Below are 24,505 nucleotides of genomic sequence, written 5' to 3' on the forward strand. Positions count from 1 at the left end.
TATTTACTTATTCATGAGAGAGAGAGAGAGAGAGAGAGAGAGAGGCAGAGACACAGGCAGAGGGAGAAGCAGGCTCCATGCAGGGAGCCCGACGTGGGACCCGATCCCAGGACTCCAGGATCATGCCCTGGGCCAAAGGCAGGCACTAAACTGCTGCGCCACCCAGGGATCCCCCACCACCTGGATTCTATAACTAACACACATCTATCCGTCTTCATCGCCCATCCATCCATCTATGTGTGTCTCCATCAATCCATCACATTTTTTAGATCAGCTTTTAATCTACAAATTGTGTCAATAGTTAGGGTTTATTTTTAAGAATTTATTTATTTATTTGTTTGTTTATTTATTTATTTATTTGAAAGAGAGAGCACAAGTTGAGGGAGAGAGAGAAGCAGACTCGCTGCCGAGCAGAGAGCCTGACGTGGGGCTCGATCCCAGGACCCAAAGATCATGGCCAGAGCCAAAGGCAGACACCCAACTGACTGAGCCACCGAGACACCCTATAGTTAGATTTTTAGGCTAAAATTATAAGTTTAAAAAGACCACATTTTCTAGACAGTTCTCTAATCTTCTAAATAACCAAGCCAAAGCAAAAACAGGAGCACACACATTAAGTAGAGAATGTGTCTTTACTGTGAAGTACACCTTTGAGCAGAGTCGCGCCCCCGAAGCGTGCAGGACCCATATTATGAAGCACACCTTTGGAGTTCTTGGGCTTTTTCAAGGTGTATGCACCATTTCTTTATATAATTCTATAGAATTATAAAACAATTCCTGGTGAGAGTCAGCATGTGTCTGGTTAAGAACAAAGATAAAACTCCACTGCCTGTGAACCCTGTCTCTGGGACTCCCTAGTTCTGCTGGGCAGGTTTCCTAACCTCCGGGTGATGCGATCTCCCTGCTGACAGCAGGTGTAACAACAGGACCTACTTCACCGCGGTCTGCATTAAATGGGCACAGAGAACAGGGCCAGGCCCTCAGAAACCTTCTGCAAAGGTTCACAGATGACTCATGATAGTTCATAGCCGTTCCTGTTATCACAATGAATTGATCGTATGCTCAGTAGCTTTTCCCTCTTTGGGTCACCTATTCCCAAGAGTCCTAAGTCTCATCAGAACACCTATTTGAGATAAACCATTTGGAAACTGCTGTCCTACCTCAGTCACTAATTAATAAAGTGCCTCGGGCGCTTGCTGAGAGCTGACTCCAGCAGGGCAGGGGCTAAATCATTTAGGACTTTTTTAAAATTATTTTTTTTTATTGGAGTTTGATTTGCCAACATATAGCAATAACACCCAGTACTTTAAATGACAGTGTAAGGAGCCTCTGTCCTGGAGCGGCTAAAGGGAAACCACTTATCTGTTCAGGTACAGTAGCCGCTGTAACAAGTAGTCCCCTCCACATGCATGTGGGCGCACACACACACTCACACACAAATCACCTATATGGCTTAACCTAGTAAAATCTCCTTCCTGCTTGTGCAAAGCCCGCTGTAGATACTGTCCACCATCATTGTCCTCCAGTGGTGATTCGGGGACCCCCACCACTCCTTCCATGGAAGGGAGCCCTTCCACATTCCGCGGCCCGGGTCTCCTTGCCCACTACACCTGCCTTGGGCAGAGCTGGGGGCTGCTGGGGGCCTCATCTGCACCTTACAGGCTTGCAGGCTGCTCCAGAGCAGAGTAGGGCTAGAGAGACAGGCCCTGACTGTGCCCCCAGCTCCGAGCTGCCTTTGTCAACCTGCAAATTCCCTAGACGTGTGGGACCATGCGGAGACCACCGTGAGCACTCAAGGAGGGGCTCTCCCGTCCTGGAGGACGGGGGACCTGAGCTGAGGAGGCAGAGGGCACACCCTAGAGCCCGTGGCCACCTCAGCTGATGGGTGATCCGGCCCTTTATCGCCCCGTCGTCCTCCCCATCTGCTGCTAGGCCCCGCCATTCCGTGTCTTACCCTAAGAGTCATTCACCCTCTGAGTAGTGATCCTCAAGCCTTGGCCAGCATCGTCTTCCCCGAGGCCGGCACCGCGCACCCCGCACCCCCCACCCCATCGGCTTTCGGCTCCAGGGGGTGCAGAACAGCGGCCCTCCTAGCGTCGGCGTTGTCGGCTGCTGCTGGCCCCAGGAGCAGCCCCTCGGGCAGGGGAGGGGTTTGTGTGTGCCCCCCCACCCCGGCAGAAAGGACAGTCGGTGCCTGCAGCACCTGCATCCCCAGGTGCACGCGGAAGAAACGAAGCGGGGAACGGAAGGAAGAGAGCAGGGGGTGCGGAGGAAGGAGGGCGGAGGAGAAGCCTCCCGCCCCAGGCCGCCCCGGGCGCGTCCCGCAGACCCTGGCGCTCTGACCGCGGGGCCCGGGCTCTCAGCGCCGGGACCGCCCGCCCGCCCCCCTCCGCTCCCCCGGGCGGCCGGGACCCCGGGGCTTTGTGACGTCAGCGCCCGGGCGGCCGGGGAGGTTGGTTGCCTTGGCGACGTAAACCGAAGGCCGGGAGCCCAGAGCCGGGAGCTGCGGCGGCGCGGAGGCTTCGGAGCTGGCCCGGGCGCGCGGGGCCGGTGAGTGCGTGGGACTGGGGGCGCGGGACGGGGGCGTGCGGGGCGGGGGCGCGCGGAGGAGGGGCGGGGGCGCGCGGAGGAGGGGCGGGGGGCGCGCGGAGGAGGGGCGGGGGCGCGCGGAGGACGGGCGGGGGCGCGCGGAGGACGGGCGGGGGCGCGCGGAGGAGGGGCGGGGGGCGCGCGGAGGAGGGGCGGGGCGCGCGGAGGAGGGGCGGGGGCGCGAGGAGGAGGGGCGGGGGACGCGCGGAGGAGGGGCGGGGGCGCGCGGAGGAGGGGCGGGGCGCGCGGAGGAGGGGCGGGGGCGCGCGGAGGAGGGGCGGGGGCGCGCGGAGGAGGGGCGGGGCGCGCGGAGGAGGGGCGGGGGCGCGCGGAGGAGGGGCGGGGCGCGCGGAGGAGGGGCGGGGGCGCGCGGAGGAGGGGCGGGGGCGCGCGGAGGAGGGGCGGGGGACGCGCGGAGGACGGGCGGGGGCGCGCGGAGGAGGGGCGGGGGCGCGCGGAGGAGGGGCGGGGGACGCGCGGAGGAGGGGCGGGGCGCGCGGAGGAGGGGCGGGGGCGCGCGGAGGAGGGGCGGGGCGCGCGGAGGAGGGGCGGGGGCGCGCGGAGGAGGGGCGGGGGACGCGCGGAGGACGGGCGGGGGCGCGCGGAGGAGGGGCGGGGGCGCGCGGAGGAGGGGCGGGGGCGCGCGGAGGAGCGGGGGACGCGCGGAGGAGGGGCGGGGCGCGCGAAGGAGGGGCGGGGGCGCGCGGAGGAGGGGCGGGGGACGCGCGGAGGAGGAGCGAGGGACGCGCGGAGGAGGGGCGGGGGCGCGCGGAGGAGGGGCGGGGCGCGCGGAGGAGGGGCGGGGGCGCGCGGAGGAGGGGCGGGGGCGCGCGGAGGAGGGGCGGGGGCGCGCGGAGGAGCGGGGGACGCGCGGAGGAGGGGCGGGGCGCGCGAAGGAGGGGCGGGGGCGCGCGGAGGAGGGGCGGGGGACGCGCGGAGGAGGAGCGAGGGACGCGCGGAGGAGGGGCGGGGGCGCGCGGAGGAGGGGCGGGGCGCGCGGAGGAGGGGCGGGGGCGCGCGGAGGAGGGGCGGGGGCGCGCGGAGGAGGGGCGGGGCGCGCGGAGGAGGGGCGGGGGCGCGCGGAGGAGGGGCGGGGGCGCGCGGAGGAGGGGCGGGGGCGCGCGGAGGAGGGGCGGGGGACGCGCGGAGGACGGGCGGGGGCGCGCGGAGGAGGGGCGGGGGCGCGCGGAGGAGGAGCGAGGGACGCGCGGAGGAGGGGCGGGGGCGCGCGGAGGAGGGGCGGGGGCGCGCGGAGGAGGAGCGGGGGACGCGCGGAGGAGGGGCGGGGGGCGCGGAGGACGGGCGGGGGCGCGAGGAGGAGGGGCGGGGACGCGCGGAGGAGGGGCGGGGGGCGCGGAGGAGGGGCGGGGCTCGCGGAGTAGGGGCGGGGACGCGCGGAGGAGGGGCGGGGGCGCGCGGAGGACGGGCGGGGGGCTCGCGGAGGAGGGGCGGGGCTCGCGGAGGAGGGGCGGGGGACGCGCGGAGGAGGGGCGGGGGGCGCGGAGGACGGGCGGGGGCGCGCGGACGACGGGCGGGGGACGCGCGGAGGAGGGGCGGGGGACGCGCGGAGGAGGGGCGGGGGCGCGCGGAGGACGGGCGGGGGGCTCGCGGAGGAGGGGCGGGGCTCGCGGAGGAGGGGCGGTGGACGCGCGGAGGAGGGGCGGGGGGCGCGCGGAGGAGGGGCGGGGCTCGCGGAGGAGGGGCGGTGGACGCGCGGAGGAGGGGCGGTGGACGCGCGGAGGAGGGGCGGGGGGCTCGCGGAGGAGGGGCGGGGCTAGCGGAGGAGGGGCGGTGGACGCGCGGAGGAGGGGCGGTGGAAGCGCGGAGGAGGGGCGGGGGGCGCGCGGAGGAGGGGCGGGGGCGCGCGGAGGAGGGGCGGGGGCGCGCGGAGGAGGGGCGGGGGCGCGCGGAGGACGGGCGGGGGCGCGAGGAGGAGGGGCGGGGGGCGCGCGGAGGAGGGGCGGGGGCGCGCGGAGGAGGGGCGGGGCTCGCGGAGGAGGGGCGGGGGACGCGCGGAGGACGGGCGGGGGCGCGCGGAGGACGGGCGGGGGCGCGAGGAGGAGGGGCGGGGGCGCGCGGAGGAGGGGCGCGCCCCGGGCACCCCGCAGGGCCTCTCTGCAGGCTTCCTCCCTCGGTGCTAGACGAGCGTCAGCACAGATGTAGCTCCCAGCCGCCCGCTCCAACCTGCCCTCCGCAGACCCGGCGCCCGTCGCGCAGCCCCGCCGACGCGGCCCGATTGCGCTCGGCCGCCCGAGTGCTAGCGGAATGGTGCTGGAAGGGCTCAGGCTTTGGAGCCAAGGAATTTCGGGCTGGAATCCCGGCTATGGCCCTTGCTTGCTGTGTAACTTTGGACACCTCGCCGCACCTCCGCTTTACTTCCCCCTCTGCACAATGAAAGATTCATTCAGTGAATAGTTAAGAAGCCGCAAGGCCACGCCAGGCGCTTGGATGAGTGCGTTGGCTACCAATGAGAAAAGACCCCTGTTCTCTTGGAGCTTACATTCGAGGGGTCGTACGCAATGCACCGATTTTTTTAAGTGATGAATCAGATACTGGTAATTGCAGAGAAGAAAGTAAAGAGGTCATATGGAGGGGTGGGGAGAAGGAAACCAGTTTGGATGGAGTGGCAAGAGAGGGTGTCTCTGAAGTGGTGACATGAGCTCAGAACTGAAGGGAAAGGACCTTCCTCCACAGCAGGTGTGGGTGAACAATTTTTGGCTTAGGAGATGTTATATGCAAAGGCCCTGAGGCAGACCAAGGCTGGCATGTTCTAGAAACAGAAAGATTAGTCAGGGCAGCTAGATCTACGTCAAGGAGGGAAGAGAGGATAGGCAGGGAGCTATAGGTGTTGGTCACCTGGTGAACCCTCAGTAAAAGACAACTGTTCTCAGCCACCCAGGGGAAAGGGGAGCTTAGGGCCTGGGGATCATCTGGCTCAAGCATTGTGTCACTCCTCAGGTTGGAATCGCCTTTAGCCAAAACCAAGTTTTGCAACAAGCCTTTATTCCTCTGCCCAGATGTCCAAGATAGTACCTACCATGGTCTCCAAGGACATGATTTACAACAGTAAGTATGGGGCTGGCATGGACTCAGAGGCAAAGACGGGCTCGGGAGCCTGGGACAATGACATCCAGACTTAATTGAGAGCTAAGGTGATTCAAAACCAGGCCATGAGGCGGAAATCATAGATGTGCCAGTTCTCTGGAAACTCCATGTTCTATTTCCTAGGGCTGCTGTAACAAAGTGCCACCACTTTGTTGACTTTAACAACAGAGATTTGTGGTCTCACAGTTTTGGGAGCTGAAGTCCAAGACATGGGTGTCGTTGGCATTGATGTTGATTCCTCCTGAGGGCTAGAGGAAGTGTCTGTTCTAAGCTCTCTCCTAGGAAATTTCTGGTGGTTTGCTAGCCATCCTTGGTGCTCCTTGGATTAGAGACGTGTCCTCCCTAGCTCTGCCTTCATCATCACATGGCATTCTGCCTGTGTGCATGCCTGTTGCCCATTTCCCCTTTTTATTAAGGCCGGGAGTCATATACGATGAAGTGCCCACGCTATACTCCAACATGACTTCATCTAAGTTATGTCTGCAGTGACCCTATTTCTTAACAGGGTCACCTTGTGAGGTGCTGGAAGTTAGGCTTTCAAGTATTCAAAAACGATAATTGGGTGGGTAGGGAACGCAGTTCACCCCAAAGCAGGCTCTGTGGAAGTGGGTCGCTTTCATCCTCTCTGCAGCTGTGGTCACTGGGCCGAGCCCAGAGGTAGTACCAGGTGGCCCCAGGCCCTTATGGGAGATGCCCTGCCTCCTCTGAACTCACACATCTGCTGCCAAGTGCTCCTGCTGGGAGGCATGGAGGGAAGCTACGGGCGGGGGAGGGGGGCGGAGGGGGGGGAACCTCTGGGGGCCCCTGGGGCTGAGGTGGGCAGAATGGGCAATGCTTCCTGCTGTCACCTGGCTCTTAACTGCTTTCGTCTTTTTTTTTTTCTTTTTTTTTTTTAGAATTCAGAGACCAACCTCTAAGGGCCAGTGGGTTCTCTCTATTTATTTATTTATTTAGTTAGTTAGTTAGTTAGTTAGTTATTCATGAGACACACAGAGAGAGGCAGAGACACAGGCAGAGGGAAAAGCAGGCTCCCTGCCAGGAGCCCCATGCATTACTCGATTCCCAGGACCCCGGGGTCACGCCCTGAGCACAAGGCACGTGCTGAACCACTGAGTCCCCAGGGCTCCCCCTGTCTTCAGCTTTTAATTCAATTTAACTTTGAATTAGGTAAAGGATTCCCATGGTTCAAAATTCAAACGTCTTCAAAGCCCCTTCTTTTGTGTGTGTTTTTTTTAAAGATTTATTTATTTATTTATGATAGAGATAGACACAGAGAGAGAGAGAGAGGCAGAGACACAGGAGGAGGGAGAAGCAGGCTCCGTGCTGGGAGCCCGATGTGGGAATCGATCCAGGGACTCCAGGCTCACGCCCTGGGCCAAAGGCAAGCGCTAAACCACTGAGCCACCCAGGGATCCCCAAAGCCCCTTCTTTTGAAAGGCGCCACCTGTCCCCAGATAGCCAGCACCCCCTCCTTGGAGATGGCCAGTGGCACTTGTCTCTCATCTCCTTCTACACCTGCTCCACGCACATGCTCTGTGCACACAGGCAAATACATACAGATTCGTTAGGTACAGTTTGTTCTTTTCTCACACAAACAGTCATAAGAAACAGGCTTCCTGTGCCTTGTTTCTTGCACTAACCCCATAACATTGTGGAGACTCTTCCTTATCAATACACCAAGAGTTCCCTTAGACTTCTGGTGTTGCGAGCAGAACAGTGATCCCATAATGTGAGTGTACCTTGATTTATTTAACCAATCCATATTAATGGGCATTTAGCTCATTTCAAAATGTGTTGTTTGTCATCACCTTTGCAGTTGTGTGCTCAGTCACTCTGCTCCAGAGCAAATTGAAAAATGAAGGAAGGCTGAAATGGAATTACCAAAAAAAAAAAAAAAAAGATAGCTTTGAAATGTTTGCAGATAACAAGTTTATTTTTTTTATTTTTTATTTATTTATTTTTTTTAGATAACAAGTTTAGACACACACATATACACACACAGCAATGCAACATAATTTCACTGTCTCAAGACTGCTGAAGGCCTTCTAGACTCTATTGCTTCATCCTGCAGTACCAAGAGGGTAGTTACATGGGGTGTACCCTGTAGCCCTGGAGAATGGGTATATCACTTCCCTTGGCAGTGACATGCAAACAGAGGGTATTCCCTGCCACGCCGAAGCTAAGTGCCAGGGTGTGGGTTGAGGGTCTCTGCACTTGGGAGGAAACCAGGCCAGGCAGGCACGGCCAAGTGGACAGACCCACAGCAAGCGCAGGCCAGGCCAGCCAGGGGCACCTCGTCAGGCAGGCAGGTGAAGTCACCCTGGATGAGGGTGTATCAGCCAGGAGCTCAGACTGGGAGCTTTGTTGAGCCTGACATCCTGGGTTCAGTTGCAGAAGCTGGGTACTACGGTAGGGGCCAGAAAGACTCTGAGCCCTTTGAGAGAAAGAGGGGCTTAGGGACTCTGGGCCCTGAGCCCAGGCCAGGTACAGAGAGGGTTTCTGGACCCCATCCAAGAACACCCCCACTGAGGTTTGGAGCACTGGAGTCTGACATACTCATTGGAGCACAGCACTTCTGTGAGTCTCAGCTGCCTCATCTGTGAAATGGGAGCAATCCTCAGGCTCTGTGAGCTGTAAGGAGAGACACAGGTTGAGGGCTCAGTTCCGTGATACTGCTATCATTAGTGTCTCCACTCCCACTATTATGACACCCACCATCCCACCTCTACAGCCTCGGCTAGCCTCCCAGTATGTGAAGTCTGAGCCGGAAGGAGATGCTCAGAGTCCACATGGAGGGGTGGTTAAGGGGTCAGGATGAAAGACTTAGCTGCAATTGGACATCAGAGAAGTGAGCTCTGGGTTTGTTCTTCATTCACAAATCCTTATTAAGTGCCAGCTGGATGCAGGCATGTGTTCTAAGCACTGGGGATTCAGGGGCAAATAAAACCCTCCCCCTTGTGAGACTTACATCATGACGAGGGAGACAGACATTGCAAAGCAAACAGCCAGTCTCTACTTACAACAGCCAAGAAGCAGTAGAAAGGAAACCTACTGGAAGCTTTGGGCAGGGAGTATAGGGTATAGAAATGGGAGAGGTAGTCAGGGAAGGCCTCTCAGAGGAGGTGACATTTGAAACCTATCAGTAACAATCCCGAAGGATGGAAGAGGGGGAAGGGCATTCTAGGCAGGGGGGTGGGCCAGCAAAGGCTGAGGCTGGTATAAGCTTGCAGTGTTAGAGGAAGAGACAGAGGCCAGTCTGAACAACTTGGGTAGGGCCATACAGACCATGGGGAGGACTGTCCAGTTCTGTTAAGATGCTGAGAGGGGTTGCACAGTTTCTGGGTTTTATGACTTCGATCAGTAAGGATACCATGGTCTGTGACACAGGCAGAGGGGCTGGTTCACCATAGCCTCCCTAGGGACCCCAGGCAAGGCCTTACCCCCAGTGCATAGGGTAGAGGACACATGATAGAGACCTGGCCAGGCAGAGGAGCCAGTGAAAGCCCAGACTAGACCCAAGGCTCCCTAGTCAGGGCTTGTGGGGCAACGTCTGCAGGACCATGCAGACAGTTGGAGAGAAAAGCAATAGACAGCTCCCCTTCCGAGCTGTCGATTCCTGCCACTCCTGCCACTCCACTGCCCATGTTCCCTGGCCCAGCCAGGTCACTACACTCCCCTCAGCGTCTTGGCCCTGCTGTCCCTCTGCCCAGAGTGCTCTCCCCCTAGGTCTCCCCATGGCTCCCTCCTCCACCTCCTTTAAGCATTTATTCACATGTCACCTTCTGCTTTATTGTTCTTGCTATCACCTTCCACCTCCCACCTGCATCCCCGTTCCTTGTTTCTCTCTCCCCAGTAGAATGTAAGGTCCGCCCAGGCAGAGGTGTTTGTCCTGCGTGTTGCTGTCTCCCCAGAGCCTGGCACATAACAGGTCCCCAGTAAAATTCTGTTAGCTGAAAGCTTTCCCCTGAAGTTCAGGAATAAGCCAGGATGTCTGTTTTCACTGCTATTCAATACTGTGGGCTGGAAGTTCTAGCCAGAGCATTTATTTATTTTTAAAAGATTTTATTTTTAAGTAATCTCTGTGTCCAGCCAACATGGGGCTCAAACTTAGAACTCTTCTGACCAAGCCAGCCAGATGCCCCGTAGCCAGGGCATTTAGACAAGGAAAAGAAATAAAAGGCATCCTTAGGACGCCTGGGTGGCTCAGTGGTTGAGCGTCTCTGCCTTTGGCTCAGGTCGTGATCCCCCGGAGTCCTGGGACCGAGTCCTGGGATAGAGCCTGCTTCTCCCTCTGCCTGCGTCTCTGTCTCTCCCTCTGTGTCTCTTGTGAATAAATAAATAAAATCTTAAAAACAAAAGGTAGGAAGGAAGGAAGGAAGGAAGGAAGGAAGGAAGGAAGGAAGGAAGGAAAGGAGGAAGGAAGGAAAGGAGGAAGGAAAGGCATCCAAATGGAAAGGAGGAAGTGAAACTATCTCATTCACAGATGACAGGATCCGACATAGAAAAAAATCCCCAGGAGCCCACAAGAAAGCCTCTAGTGCTCATGAATGAGTTCTCCCAGGTTGCGGGGTGCAAGATCAAAGTGCCAATGTCAGCTGTGTTTCCACACCCCAACATGGAAATTAAGAAGCAATTCCATTTACAATGGCATCTGAAAGAACGGGAGACCCACGTATGAGGGGACGTCATGGGAGATACTCATTAGGGTAGGAGCGATCCGGGAATCAGCCTCTCCAGCAAAACAGCTGCTGAGCTGGCAGGAACTGTTGGAATCCAAAATGGGAACTCTGGAGCCTAGAACACATGCAGTTTCCAGGCAGAACTTGGGGGGAGGCTGGGAGACTTAAGCCAGTTGTGGCATCCTGTGGAGCAGCCTCCAGCCTGGCAACAACAAGAGGGCAGCCCGCCTTCCTGGCGTGGCTTGCTGGTGCCACGGTGGATGATAAGGAGCTCTTCCGCCCAAACCCACTGTGTGTTTGGTGGCTGAGAAGCCAGGACTGAGGCTGGCCATTCTGTTCGTTCACCACCAGGAGCTCGAGTGACTTCCCTGCCAGTCTGTCCATAGGGACCTATCTCTAAAGAGACAGGACCTTCCCTCTCAGGCTTTCGGGACACAGACATTTAAAGAAATCTTTAACAAAAGATTAATATCCAGAATATATAGGGAATTCCTAAAACTCAACAACAACAGCCACAACCAAGAACCCCACTAAAAAATGGGCAAAGGAGTTGATAGACGTTTCTGTAAAGAAGATCTTCCAAAGAGCCAATGAGTCCAGGACATGGTGCTCACTATCATCAGTCATTAGGAAAATGAGCTATCACCTCACACCAGTAGGAAAGCTATGAAAAAAGAAACCCAAAGTAAAGGGTTTCTTTCTTTCTGTCCCTACGTATTTCTTTCTTTCTTTCCCGACTTTCTCAGTTGGGAAACTGGAATCCCCATGCACTGCTGGGGGGAATGTAAATAGGTGCACAGCTGTGGAGAATGGTAAGGTGCTCCCTCAAAGAAGTACAGCTAGAATTACATGATCCAGCCATCCATGTCTGGGTACATTCGCAAAATTATTGGAACCCCAACACTGTCTTATTTGTGTTTGTCACAAGTCTCCAATGTAGGCTCTGCTGCAGCACAAGTAAACATTGGCCAGCAGACACCAATGTGATGATCTCCCTTGGTCCCCCCTGCCCCACCCCCACCAGCTCGCGGAAAGGCCTCAACACCAGCCCAGACACTGCTCTAAAGACTCCTCTGCCCCCCGCCCCCACACTTCCCCCGCAGAGACCCAGCTGCCATTTTGACATCACCAATCTGGTGCTGGGAGCTGGGGATGGACAGGCATGGTTCCTGAGGTTTGAAAATGTGGATTTCACTTTTTCCTAGATAATTCTCTTGAGGCAAGGGGGGAAAAAGCAAAAATAAACGGTTGGGACTACATCGAGATTAAAAGTTTCCGCACAGCCAAGGAAATAGTCAACAAAAGTAAAGGCAACCTATGGAATGGGAGAGCATATTTGCAAATGGCATATCTCATAAAGGGTTAGTATCCATAGTATATAAAGAACTGGTAAAACTTAACACCCCAAAACCAAATAATCCAATTTAAAAATGGGCAGAAGACATGAACAGATATTTCTCCAAAAAAGATATGCAGATGACCAACAGACGTGAAAAGATGCTCGGATGGCCCTTGGCCTTGGCCAGGGCTGAGCTCGCCCAGAGCAGGTGTTCCCTGAGAGGCAGGGCGAGCCCAGACGTCTTCTGTGACCTCACCTCCGAAGTAACGTGCTGTCACTTCACAGTTGGCCGCACCAACCAAGCAGGATCCAGGGCTGGGGGCAGTGCTGATGGCTGAGTTCCGGAGCCCAAGGACCCTGGGGCCATTTCCGGCAAGGGCGCCACTACCCTGTAAACACAGGTCGGGTTTGTGAATCGTGTTGGAAGATGTCCTGCCCCGGGGGCACCTGCGGGGCTCAGTCCAGTGGAGTCGACTCTTAATTTCGGCTCAGGGTTCGGGGCCACATCTCTCCTCGGCCTCCTCAGACAGGGTGTGCGCAGGGCTCCTGCTGTTAAGAGCACCAGTTGGCCTCCTTGCTTCCCCTCGGATCAGTCCTCCTGTGGACCCTCTGTGTCCTGCGGGTCCCAGGGTGGCCCCTCCTGAGCACCGTGCACCTTCGTCCCCAGGCAGCCCGTGAGGGCGGCCCGGGGCCAGGCTGCGCTGCCAGCGGCTTCCTCGGGCTGCCCTGGCCACCCTCCGTCTCCATCCACAGGGCCCGTTCCATCTGCTGGCTGGGGATACATTTCCGTCCTCACTCTGCCAATTCCCAGGCCTTCATCCGCAGTGGCCTCTTCAGAGGCCCCGTTTGGCGTGTCCCACGGGCCCCTGAACCCAGGCCTCTTGCTCCATCCAAGCCCCTGCCTCCCTTCTCTGGCACCTCAGCAGACGGCACTGGTACCCAGGTGTTCGTACCTAACAGGTGGGGTTCTCCCCATGCTCCCTTCTCCCAGAGCTCACATCCCATCAGGCACCTAGCCCCTGGGCTCTCCGGAAAAGCACTGCATCCACCCTTCCTCCAGCCCCCGCTCCCACCCTTGTCTAAGCACCAGCCCTCTCCTGTGGGCAGCGGGGAGGACAGGCTTGCCAGGGTGTAGGGGAGGTGCCCGTAAGTCCCAGAGTGAAGGCTGAGATGGTGGAGACCGGGGGCCCACGGTGGGGCCCATCCCTCTCTCACGCAGGTGGAGAGCAGAGAAGTGGCTCCCCTGGCTGCTGCAGTGGGAGCAGGTCAGCAGGTGGCTTCCCTGGAGCTGCAGGAAGCAGCGGGCAGGAGGATCTTTGTGTGCCCTGAGCCTGCACCTCTGCTCCCATGGCTGGGGGGATGGGGTGCTAAAATTTTACCACTTTTTATGAGGACACTGCACCCAGCTCACCTCCCCCTGTTTCTCCCAGAGAATTTTTCTACAAGGAGGCTTACATTTTTAAGACTTTTTAATTTAAAATTTGCAAGAAAGAAACAGGATATTTTTTTTTTAAGAAACAGGAATTTTTAAAATGTATTTAACCTTCATACGCAGAATTCCTTTCTAAGCAAGACACAACTCCAAAGCATTTCACTAAAGCAAAGATGAGGATGTCCTGTAAGGAAAATACATGACAGACAATCCGAAGGGAGCTGTCATCTGAGCTGGAGCAAATATATCTTCGCAGCTCTGACAAAAGAGCTAGCGTCCTCTAATAAAGGTTCTCCAGATCATTTAAGAACTAGGACATGCCAGGCAGAGAAAAATGCTCCCGGGATACTGACAGATTGAAGTGAGGGGATAATTAACATCTGCAAAGCCATAATAGTTTCCGTAATGAAGACAAATTATGAAGTGCAAATTAAAACTGAGATGCATTTATCACCTATCAGACTGACAAAATTCCAGGTGTGTGGGAAACAGTGCAACTCAACGCAGTGATAGACAGTAACCATCGACCAGTTTGGAAATCGCATTGGGCTGGAAATAGCCTCAGGACCCACCAGGGGAACCTGGCTAAGGAGCAGCGACACTTGTATATAGGCATATAGGTCTTTTTTTTTTTTTAAAAAAAAAAAAAACTTTTAAAAAAATTGTGGTCACCTATATGTACATAACAAAATGTACTCTTTTGAGCATCTTCAAATATACAGCTCAGTGGTGTGGGAAGTACATTCACCTTGGTGTGCAACTGTCCCCACCGTCCATCTCCAGAACTTTTTCACCTCATAAAAGTGAAACTCTGTCTCCATTAAATACTCCCCATCCCCTTCCCCAGTGCCTGGTGCCCACCATCCTACGTTCTGTGGGTAGGAATTTACGGACTCCAGGGCCTCATAGAAGTTGTCCTTTTGTAAAGAAGATGTGGTTTATATATACAATGGAATATTCATTCCTCAGCCATGAGAAACGACAAATACCCACCATTTGCTTCAACGTGGATGGAACTGGAGGGTATTATGCTGAGTGAAATAAGTCAAGCGGAGAAGGACAAACATTATATGGTCTCATTCATTTGGGGAATATAAAAAATAGTGAAAGGGAATAGAAGGGAAGGGAGAAGAAATGTGCGGGAAATATCAGGGAGGGAGACAGAACATGAGAGACTCCTAACTCTGGGAAACGAACTAGGGGTGGTGGAAGGGGAGGAGGGCGGGGGATGGGGGTGAATGGGTGACGGGCACTGAGGGAGCCACTTGATGGGATGAGCACTGGGTGTTGTTCTATATGTTGGCAAATGGAACACCAATAAAAACTAAATTTATAAAAATAAAAAAAAATTTTTTTAAATTTTTAAAAAGAAGTTGTCCTTTTGTGACTGGCTGATTTCCCTGAGCACCATGTCCTGGATGTTTGTCCATATTGTAGCGTGAAAGCAGATGTGTTTTTCAGTGAAAAGCAAAGGGGCATCTGAGAATGTGCATGCATAATCCCTCCAGGCAGGTGAATAAAGATCCATTTGGTAGTGAAGGCTTCAGGTGAGGACTGCTCATCCTATCAACATGTCATATCAGTGTTCATCATAACACATTAAACAACATCGTTAAAAATCTCTGCTGTATATGTGCTTTGCTTTCTCAATTAAGAAAAAAGCTGGGGACGCCTGGGAGGCTCAGTGGTTGGGCGTCTGCCTTCGGCTCAGGGCGTGATCTTGGAGTCCTGGGATGGAGTCCTGCATCGGGCGCCCTGCATGGAGCCTTCTTCTCCCTCTGCCTGTGTCTCTGCCTCTCTCTCTCTGTGTCTCTCATGAATAAATACAATCTTTTTTTTTTTTTTTTTAAGGCTGAATTTTATTAGAATTTGGGTTTGGTTTGGGTTTGGGTCTATTTAAATATCTATGGTATCTTCTGATCTTTATGATGTGATTAGTTAAATGTTGCTACCTGGAAATTGAACCACAGAGTCACTAAAATGGAAAGTACTGACTGAGCAAGCAGCCTGTGCTCCTGAATGCTCTGCAGGTCTCCCTTCTCCCTACCACCTCCCCTCTCCTTCCATTACATATGCAGCTTGATCTGCAGGCACCTGAGTTTCCAGCCTAGGCCCTTGACCTTCCCTGCCCGCCACGGGACAGCTCCCCTCCTCACTCTCCCCACACCTGGTCACCCAGCTGCTCAGGGGCCACCCCTAAGCATCCTACCCCCCACCTTTCAAGCCCTGCCTAGCCTTCATCACCCCAGGCCTCCTCCTCCAAGCTGGTCCAAATGGACCGGCTTCTTGAACTCCCCACCAGAGCACATCCCAGGCTCTCCAGCAGCCCCCACCCTCCACAGCTGCATAGACTGTAATTTCCAAGTTACAATAATTTCTGGGTTAGGGTAGGAGGAAGTATCAGGCCAAATGCTTCCTTCTGTGTGGGTATCAGTTGAAGGACAAGGAAATGGGTGTTTCTCTGGATCTTCTGTTGCAGTCTTGAGGGAAGCCCTGGGAGGCTCACAGCAAAAGTATGGGCAGTGCCACAAGACAGAGGGCTTGGGTCTGTGACCTTCCTATAAGACAGACTTGCGTTCTTTTTTTTTTTTTCTTAAGATTTTATTTACCTATTTGAGAGAGAGCAGAGCAAGAGAGAGCACAAGCTGGGAGGAGGGGCAGAGAGAGAGGGAGAAGCAGGCTCCCTGAGCAGGGAGCCTGATGTGGGGTCCCATCCCAGGACCCCAAGATTATGACCTGAGCTGAAGGTAGACGCTTAACCCACTGAGCCACCCAGGTGCCCTTCCTGCACTCTTCTTAAGGAGCAAATGGAAGGATGCAAAAGGGAAGGCACAAAATATGTCCCGTGTGCCAGGCACATGTACAGGTGGGCCCTTTTCTTGCACGGTTATCACAACTTGCCCAGCAAAGTCAGCATGATGGTCTTAGATTTGTAAACAAGCTCAGAGAAGCTGAGTGACTTGCCAGGGCCACTCAACAGGCAGGCAAGGATGCTGGAGCCAGGGCCTCTCCCCAGCCTCATGCTATGCTCACAGCTTCACTTTTCTCTCTCCTCAGATAACAGCCTAGAGTCCACAGAAAACAGTTCTTCTTCAATCACTGAAGAAGAAAAAAAGGAGAAACATGGGAAAAAAGGTAAACATAGCCCTCAAGCTGGGAGCTGAAGTCTAAGTTGGTGGGAGTCAAACATCTCCCCTGGTCAACATAGTCTCCAGGGCCAGTGGCAAAAGGAAATGCTTCCATTTGCATTAAGAATTGGGTTACTGAAAAAAAAAAAAAAAGAGTTGGGTTACTGAGACCTGAAATAATAGTACATAAACAAAGTAGGATTCATTTTTCCTCTAGTAATGGTAAATACAGGAGGCAGTCCAGAGGTCCATGAGGCTCTATGAAAAGCAGTTCTAAGAAATCAGATGACCAGGTCCCAAGTCTTTCTGCTCCGCCAATTTTAGCTTTAGGGTTCTCAACTGCAAAGTGATCATGTGATCACAAAATGGCTGCTGCGGCTCCAGCCATCACATCTGATTTCAGACAGGGAGAAGAGGTGAAGGGAAGAGCAAAACTGCCCACCCCTCAGCCAACTCAGCCATCCCTGGAAAAAGAGTCTTCCCAGAGGCCCTGCCTGACAATTTCTGCCTACATTCCATTGTCTAGAAATTTGTCGTGTGGCCATCAGTATCTGTAAGAGAGGCTGAGAAGTATAGCTTTTCAACAAGGCACAGGGCTGCCACCTGTTAAGAGGAAGAAGGGTGGGCAGCTAGCTGCTTGTATTGCTTCCTCTGTGCCCCTGCACTGCTGTTCCACCTCTTGGCTCTCCCCCCTGCCCCCAGGCTTGCAGGCCAGTCTAATCCTCCTACAGAGGGGTGCAGATGTGAGTGTGTTCCTGACCTGCATCTCCCAGGCTGAGCTCCCACCCCTCAAGCCCCCACCCCCTTTTCCTCTTTCGGTTAACGTTGACAGTCCAAACCTGCCCAGAAACAGAGACTAAGACAAAGTGAACTCAGATGCCCATCACTAGACTGGACAGTAGAGAGGATTTGCCCACATTTGTTGCATGTATCCTTTTGCTTTTTTTCTTTTCTTGTCTTGCCATAATTTTTATTTTAATTTTTAAAATTAAAATTTTTTATTCTAGTATAGTTAACATCCAGTGTTATGTAAGTCTCAGGTGTACAATACAGAGATGCAACACTTCCCACATCACCGGGTGCTCATCCTGATAGGTGTCTTCCTTAATCCCCACCACCTGTTACACTCGTCTCCCCCCCTCCACCTCCGCTCATAATCATCAGTTTGTTCTTCATAATGAAGAGCCTGTTTCTTGGTTTGCCTCTTTTTTCCCCTTTGTTCATCTGTTTAGTTTCTTAAATTCCACTTGTGAGTGAGATCATATGGCATTTATCTTTCTCTACTGACTGATTTTGTTTAGCATAATACCCGCTAGGTGTCCTTATTCTTATCCATTTATCTATCAACGCACAGTTGGGTTGCTTCCATATTTTGCCAGAATATTTTAAAGTAAAATTCAGGGGTGTCATTTCATTGTTTTATCCCTCAATATGCATTTTTAAAAAATAGGGATGTCTCCCTGCAGGGCCACAAGGAAATTTCCCAAGTATCTCAGAAACGTCTTCCTATAGAAGGTTCATTCTAATCAGAAATCAAATGAAATCAGATGGTCTTCACTATCTTTAAATCTAGCAGAGCCCCTCCCCAACATCCTTTCATTTTCTGACTTACTGAGGAATAGTGTTACCTTCTGGACATTCTGTAGAATGTCCCCTGTTCTGATGTGTCTGTTTGCTTCCTGGTTATTGTCATTTATTGAAACTGTTTCTTGGGTCCTCATATTTCCTTTAATTGGACATCACCCTACATGCTTGACATTCTATTTTGTCTGCAAGAATCCTTCCCACCATATAAAAAATAGTGAAAGGGAATAAAACGGAAAGGAGAAAAAATGAGTGGGAAATATCAGAAAGGGAGACAGAACATGAAAGACTCCTAACTCTGGGAAACGAACTAGGGGTGGTAGAAAGGGAGGTGGGCGGGGGGTGGGGGTGACTGGGTGACAGGCACTGAGGGGGGCACTTGACGGGATGAGCACTGGGTGTTATTCTATGTGTTGGCAAATTGAACACCAATAAAAAATAAATTTATAAAAAAATAAAATAATAAAATAAAATAAAATAAAATAAAATTGGAGGGTGGAGTAGGATATCTAAAGCCCTTACACTTCTAAACTCTAAAAAAAAAAAAAAGAAGAATCCTTCCCACCACCTTTCACAAGCAGCCCATACATCCAGCTGCCTTGATGTGGCCATGTCATGCTCAGTGGGTTCAGATTCCCACCAGCCTTTCACCTAACAGCTTCCTCTACCCATGGATGCCTGTGTCTGAACTGACCCCTACATTAGGGGTTGAGGGATCTGGATTTTGGTTTGGTTTCTTCACTAAGGTATAATTCACATAAGGTGATTTCACACGTCTTAGGTGTACAGTTTGATAAGTCTCAATAAATGTATACAACTTTTAGCTTCCACCCCATTCACCGTCTAGAACACGTCTATCTGCCCAAAAATTCCCTTACCCCCAGAGACAGCACTGTCCTGCTATCACCAAAAAATCACTTCAAAAATTTTTTTAAAAATTTTGTTTATTTGTGAGAGAATGAACGAGAGAGAGAGAGAGAGAGCACGAGCAGGGGGGAGGGGCAGAAGGAGAAGCAGACTCCCCTCTGGGAAGGGAGCTCACCATGGGGCTCGATCCCAGGACCCCGGGATCATGACCTGAGCTGAAAGCAGACGCTTCACCCACTGAGCCACCCAGGCGTCCCACCAAAAAATCACTTCATGATTTTTCTTTTGTTCTCAAACCTCTCATATAAATAGGGTCACATTCTGTGCTCTTGGGGTCCTGGCTGCTTTCACTCAACATCGCATCTGTAAATACCAGGCACAGGAGTCCCTTCTTTGTTGTTTGTGTGTTCTATTGTGTGCATATGTAGACAGTGTATTATTCTTTCTGGAATTGAATATTTGGGTTGTTTCTGGTTTTTCGATATTACAAATATCCTCCAATGAACATTCTTGTGCATGCCATTTAGGGAAAGAAGCACTCCTTTCTCCTGGGTATATGTGAAAGAGTGGAATTGCCGATAGTGTGTCTACCCTGAGTAGATACCGCTGAGCAGTTTTCCAGAACAGTTGTACCAGCTGACAGGCCCACCAACAGCTATGAGTGCTCCAGATGCCTTATGTCCTCCCCAGCAGTTGGCACACTGTTGATGCTTTTACTAACCTGGCCCTTTGGATATGTATTAGCATCTCATATTCCCTGTGACCAATGAGGGTGATTACCTTTCCATATATAGTTCACTGGTGACTTTGTTATAAAGTGCCTGTCCCTGCCTCTGCTCACTATTCTATTGGGTTGTCCTTTTATTTTAATGACTTCTAGAAGCTCTTTACATATTCTGGAAACAAATCATTCACCAGTTCTAAGTGTGCAAATAGCTTCCCTCACTTGGGAGATTGCTTTTTCCTTTCTTGGGGGTGCCATTTAATACACAAGAGTTCCTAATTTTAGTGGAGTTCACTTTATCAATCATTTTCTTATGGTTGGAACTTTTTATGTCCTGTTTTAAAGTTCCTTGCTGACCCAAGTCATGAAGATACTGTATCTCATACAAGTTTTGTGTTTGGGATGCCTGAGTGGCTCAGTGGTTGAGCATCTGCCTTCAGCCCAGGGTATGATTCTGGGATCCCGGGATCGAGTCCCACATCAGGCTCCCTGCATGGAGCCTGCTTCTCCCTCTGCCTGTGTCTCTGCCTCTCTCTCTCTCTCTCTCTCTCTCTCTCTGTCTCTCATGAATAAATAAAAGTATAAAAAAATTTGTGTTCACTTTCTAATCAGACCTACAAATCATTTGTAGTCTAATCGTAACCATAATTTGTTTGTAGATTCTTTGGATTTTCTCATCTACAGTCACATCACCTTGAAAGGACATTATTTGCCTTTCCTTTCCAATCCTATACTTTTAATTTCTTTTTCTTGCCTACATACAACATTAAATAGAAGTACAAAGCCAAGTGTCCATGCCTTGTTCCTGACCTTGGGAAGAGGGGTGGGGGACCATGCAATATTTCCCCTCGAGGTTTCTCTATATAGATGCCTATATTCCTTTCCTGTGGCTGCTGTGCCACAGGCTCAGTGGCTTAAAGCAACACAAATATGCTATCCTACGATTGTGGAGGTCAGAAGTCTGACGTGAATCTTACAGCACTAGAAGCAAGGTATCCACAGCAAGGTGTCCACAAGCTGTGTTCCCTCCAGGAGCTCCAGGGGAGACTATGCTCCCTTGCCTTTCCCAGCTCATAGGCACCGCACACTCCACTCCTGGTCCCTTCCTTGTCTCCAAAGCCAGGAACACAGCATGCTCCAGTTTTCCATGCTGTCACTCCCACCTCTGCTTCTGTTGTCATGCCTACTCTTCTGCACACCTAGGCCCTCCTACCTCCATCTTAGAAGGACTCCTATCATTCCATCAGGCCCCTCTGTCTAGTCCAGGACTGTCTCCCATCTCGAGGTCCTTAACTTCATCCCATCTACCAAGTCCCCTTTACCATATAAAGGAAACTAGTCTTTTAGGGCTTGGGGTTTAGGGTGTGGACATCACTCAGCTCATCATACTTCCCCCTATCAGATTGGGGAGTCTCCTTCTTTTCCTAGGTTGCTAAGACTAGTTATTAAAATCAGGTTTGAATTGTATCAAATACTTTCACTACATCCCTTAAAAAGATCATATTATTTTCTCCCTCATCCTGGGACGCCTGAGTGGCTCAGTGGTTGAGCGTCTGCCTTTGGCTTAGGGTGTGATGCTAGGGTCCTGGGATCCAGTCCCACGTCGGGCTCCCCGCAGGGAGTCTGCTTCTCCCTCTGCCTGTGTCTCTGCCTCGCTCTCCGTGTCTCTCATGAATGACTAAGTAAAATTAAAAAAAATTTTCTCCCCATTCTGTTAATGGGGTATATTGCATCGATTGGTTTCTAAATGTTAAACCAGCTTTGCATCTCTGGAATGATCTGCTTCGATTGCTGCCACCTTCATTAACATGTTCCCATTCGGAAACATTGCCTACTCACCAGACTGCAAATGCAGTTTGCTTTCGGAAGCCAGTCTCCACATAGCTACTACAGTGTGGGCTGCTTACTTATGTCTTTCTGCCTCTCTTACTCGTCACCAGGAGTAACAGTAATTCCCACCTCGGGGTTGTTAGGAAGATTAAGTCAGGTGAAGTCCTTGGTCCAGCCACAATAGATGCTCAGTGCTTGCTAAGGATCATAATTAATCTTTTCGATGGGGACGTGGGACGGGCAGCCCATCATCTACAGGCCATGTGGGGCCATCAGGACTCTGACTCGTCCCTGCCTCTCTCACTCAAGCTCAGTGCTCATTATTCTGAATTTCAGGCAATGCCCCTGCCCAGAGTGGCCAGGCATGCACAGAGGGTGCAGGGAAGTGGGCTGAGGACGTGAGGGGGCAGCTCACTGTGGCAGTTCTGTGGGGGCCCCCACGCCCCCGTTTCTGCAACCAAAGCTGTCACTTCCTGCATACCTTCCTCCGGCAGGGCAGCCTGGCCTGGCCGGGCCACCCTCCCTCGTCCAGCACTCCCCAACAGCTCCCGCCTTGCCAGTCACCCCCTCTTGTCCAGAGCTGGGTGCAGTTTCTAAATTTATGTTACATCATTTCTGGGGGATGAGGTTGGCCTAGTTGGCAAGGCAAGCCTTGAGCCCATTGCACCATCTTCACCTGCCTCTCCAGCCTCCTGAGCAGACAGAGGCCCTTTGGCAGTATCTTCTGGAACCTCTGTGTCAGAATCAAAGTCGGTGTAAAAGAAAGTCATAATTAGGCATAGGATGAGAGTCCACGCTGCAAACCAAAGCCACACAAGCCCCGTCCCATCTCTGTCCCTCCTACCCGGCAGTCCCTGATGGCCCTGGGGGCCAGCACCACCCCTGTGACCTCTCTCTGTCTCGGACACCTCCTCCCACATGCTACCCTCTCCAGAAGCCAGGCTTCCCACATGCTTCCCACATGCTTCCTCTCCAGAGAGCCGACTGGAGGCCCTGCTGGCTTCCTCCTCTCTGCTGAGCCCAGGAGTAGATAATATTTCTTTATTCTTCTCACTCAAATACTAAAAATGTCTACTTTTTAAAATTATTTTATTGTTTTAAAGATTTATTTATTAATTTGAGACACAGAAAGAGAGAGAGGGAGAGAGCACAAGTAGGGGCAGAGGGAGAGGGAGAACCAGGCTCCCAGCTGAGCAGGGGCCCCGGAATCATGACCTGAGCCAAAGACAGATGCGTAACCGATGGAGCCACCCAGGCACCCCTAGAAGTGTCTATTTTGACAGGATTTAATTCTTAGAGAGAAGCTGAAAGACTAGCACGCAGAAGTTGTAGACTTGGAGCTTTCCCAACCCCTCCACACAGCGGGGGCAGGAGAAGCATCACGGGCAGGCACTGCCAGAGAGCACTGGCAGGAGCAGGCCCAGCCCTCTGGCCTCCGCCCTGGTTCCCTCTGATGGCCTGAGCAGAACGCAGTGGGCAAGCCAGCTGCTCTACTCTTGGTCATCAATCAGGATGATCTTGTGCAGAGGTATTTTGAGACTCTCAGTGTGTAACTTCAATCCTCTTCACAGCTCCCCTTTTCACGGGGGATGGTGTCAAACGGGGCAGACCTCCAGAAATGCAGGCCGGATAGGACTCTGAAGCTTGGAAATGCTCACAGCCGCTGCCCTCTGGCCTCCCTTCAGGAAATCAATTGCCAGGAGCCAGCCGGCAATGGCACCCGGGTATCCGGGGCAGTGCTGGGGCTGCTGTGGGTGTCCCTATCCAGGCCCGATTGGGTCATGCCTTCCTACAGCCTTTGATCACTGCGTACAGGGCTTGCAAAGAATTCGTAATTTTGCAGGCATTTACTGATGATGGTCTTTCTTAAAGATGTGAAATTATTAAAAATAGGTGTTGGAAAGCACTAGCAGAAAATACCCCTAGAATGTTACCAGCAGTTGTTTCAAAGTGGAGAAGTTATTTGGTTATCATACTCTTTTACTTCCAAGAATGGTTTGTTTTGTTTTGTTTTACAATGAACTCTGTTTCTTCTAAATCGAGGATGGGGGAGAAAGCATCCATATTTTAGCCCTTAGTCTGGTGGCTTCTGGGTCCTGTCCCTGCAGAGCTGAGATAGTACATCTTACCCACAGGGGTAGGGAGAGCAGCAGAATTGGAGTCCGTGGCACCGCCCCCCCATCTTCCAGATGCCTGCCCTGCCCCCAACCTGGGCCTCAGGTGCTGTGCCATCACTTCCCACAAATTCAGCCTCCCCCTGGGAGGCTCTTAGGGAACCCTGCAGACAAGGCCTGTTCACCCCGAGTGCTCACTGCCCACTGCCCTCTGCCCTCTGCAGGCAGGTGCCCCGGCCCTGGAGTTGGCCAGCCTCCTGCCAGCTGGCTCCATCACTCCCCCCATCCTGCTTCTCTCCTCTATGCAACAGGGGTTCCTGAGACTTTAAACAAGAGGGGACAGGGGGCCAGATGCCCGAGACATAGGTGAGGCTGTGTTCACCAGGTCTCTTTCAGATGCCAGGGACAGAAGCCCAAGTCCAACTAGGTTATACCAGACAGGTGAGTTCATGGAGCTGGAAGGTTGGACTTCAGGCACAGCTGGATCCAAGAGAATGTGCACCGCTTGCTCGTGCCTTCAAGGAAGCTCCTCGTGCTGTACTGGGAGGGCACCGGGGCTCCTGAGGCACAGGCCACCACTTGGAGGAGCTGGCTCATCTCTCCAATGACGTATCTCCCTCCCCAGTGTCCATGATTGTTCCTGACCGTTCAGCGAATCCTTTCCACATATCTGGAGATGTGGATTTCTTCTTGCTCAGAGATCAGGAGCGGAATAAGTCTCGCACAGTGAGTACCTAGGACTGAAGTCTGCCCGCAACTCTCCCCTCCCTCACACACGTGGAGCCAGACTGCCCTTCTCAGAAGAGTATTTCTTCAGGGTACTCTCTCACTCTAGAATAGTCAATAACTCACTATTTTTTTGTTAAGCATTTTATTTATTTAGAGTTCAAGCGGGCTGAGGGCAGAGGGAGAGAGAGAGAAAGAATCTCAAGCAGACCCCAAGTTGAGCACAGAGCCTGATGGGGGCTCGACCGCATGACCCCAAGATCATGACCTGAGCTAAAATCAAGAGCAGAACCCTTAACCGACTAAGCCACCCAAGTGCCCAATGGCTCACCATTTTTAAAAAATCAATTCAAAAGCCTGACTAGCTTTCCAGTCTCTGGCCTGTTGC

General features: G+C 53.1%; 1 protein-coding gene and 1 long non-coding RNA gene across 7 annotated transcripts in view; one reads left to right on the forward strand and one right to left on the reverse strand.

Moving 5' to 3' along the window:
* Window positions 1-613: 613 nt before the first annotated feature.
* On the reverse strand, window positions 614-2,470 carry LOC144289414 (uncharacterized). Its single transcript, XR_013357297.1, has 2 exons — window positions 1,955-2,470; window positions 614-755 (listed from the first exon to the last, which is right to left on the reverse strand). It is a non-coding gene; the product is annotated as an uncharacterized LOC144289414 (long non-coding RNA).
* CFAP100 (cilia and flagella associated protein 100) overlaps window positions 2,396-24,505 on the forward strand; it is a 56,525-nt gene continuing 34,415 nt past the window's right edge. For 3 of the 6 annotated variants that reach the window (XM_077857564.1, XM_077857569.1, XM_077857566.1), the window contains exons 1-4: window positions 2,396-2,550; window positions 5,548-5,655; window positions 16,202-16,279; window positions 24,017-24,117. In XM_077857564.1, coding sequence (XP_077713690.1) covers window positions 5,607-5,655; window positions 16,202-16,279; window positions 24,017-24,117 — 228 coding nt within the window. In that variant the 5' untranslated portion in view covers window positions 2,396-2,550; window positions 5,548-5,606. Of the gene's footprint in view, window positions 2,551-4,808; window positions 5,145-5,547; window positions 5,656-16,201; window positions 16,280-24,016; window positions 24,118-24,505 lie in introns of those variants that run through there. The other 3 variants (XM_077857567.1, XM_077857568.1, XM_077857565.1) reach the window with 2 other exon arrangements.

Source organism: Canis aureus, chromosome 19 (assembly GCF_053574225.1).
Source record: "Canis aureus isolate CA01 chromosome 19, VMU_Caureus_v.1.0, whole genome shotgun sequence".
Classification (NCBI taxonomy): Eukaryota; Metazoa; Chordata; class Mammalia; order Carnivora; family Canidae; genus Canis; species Canis aureus.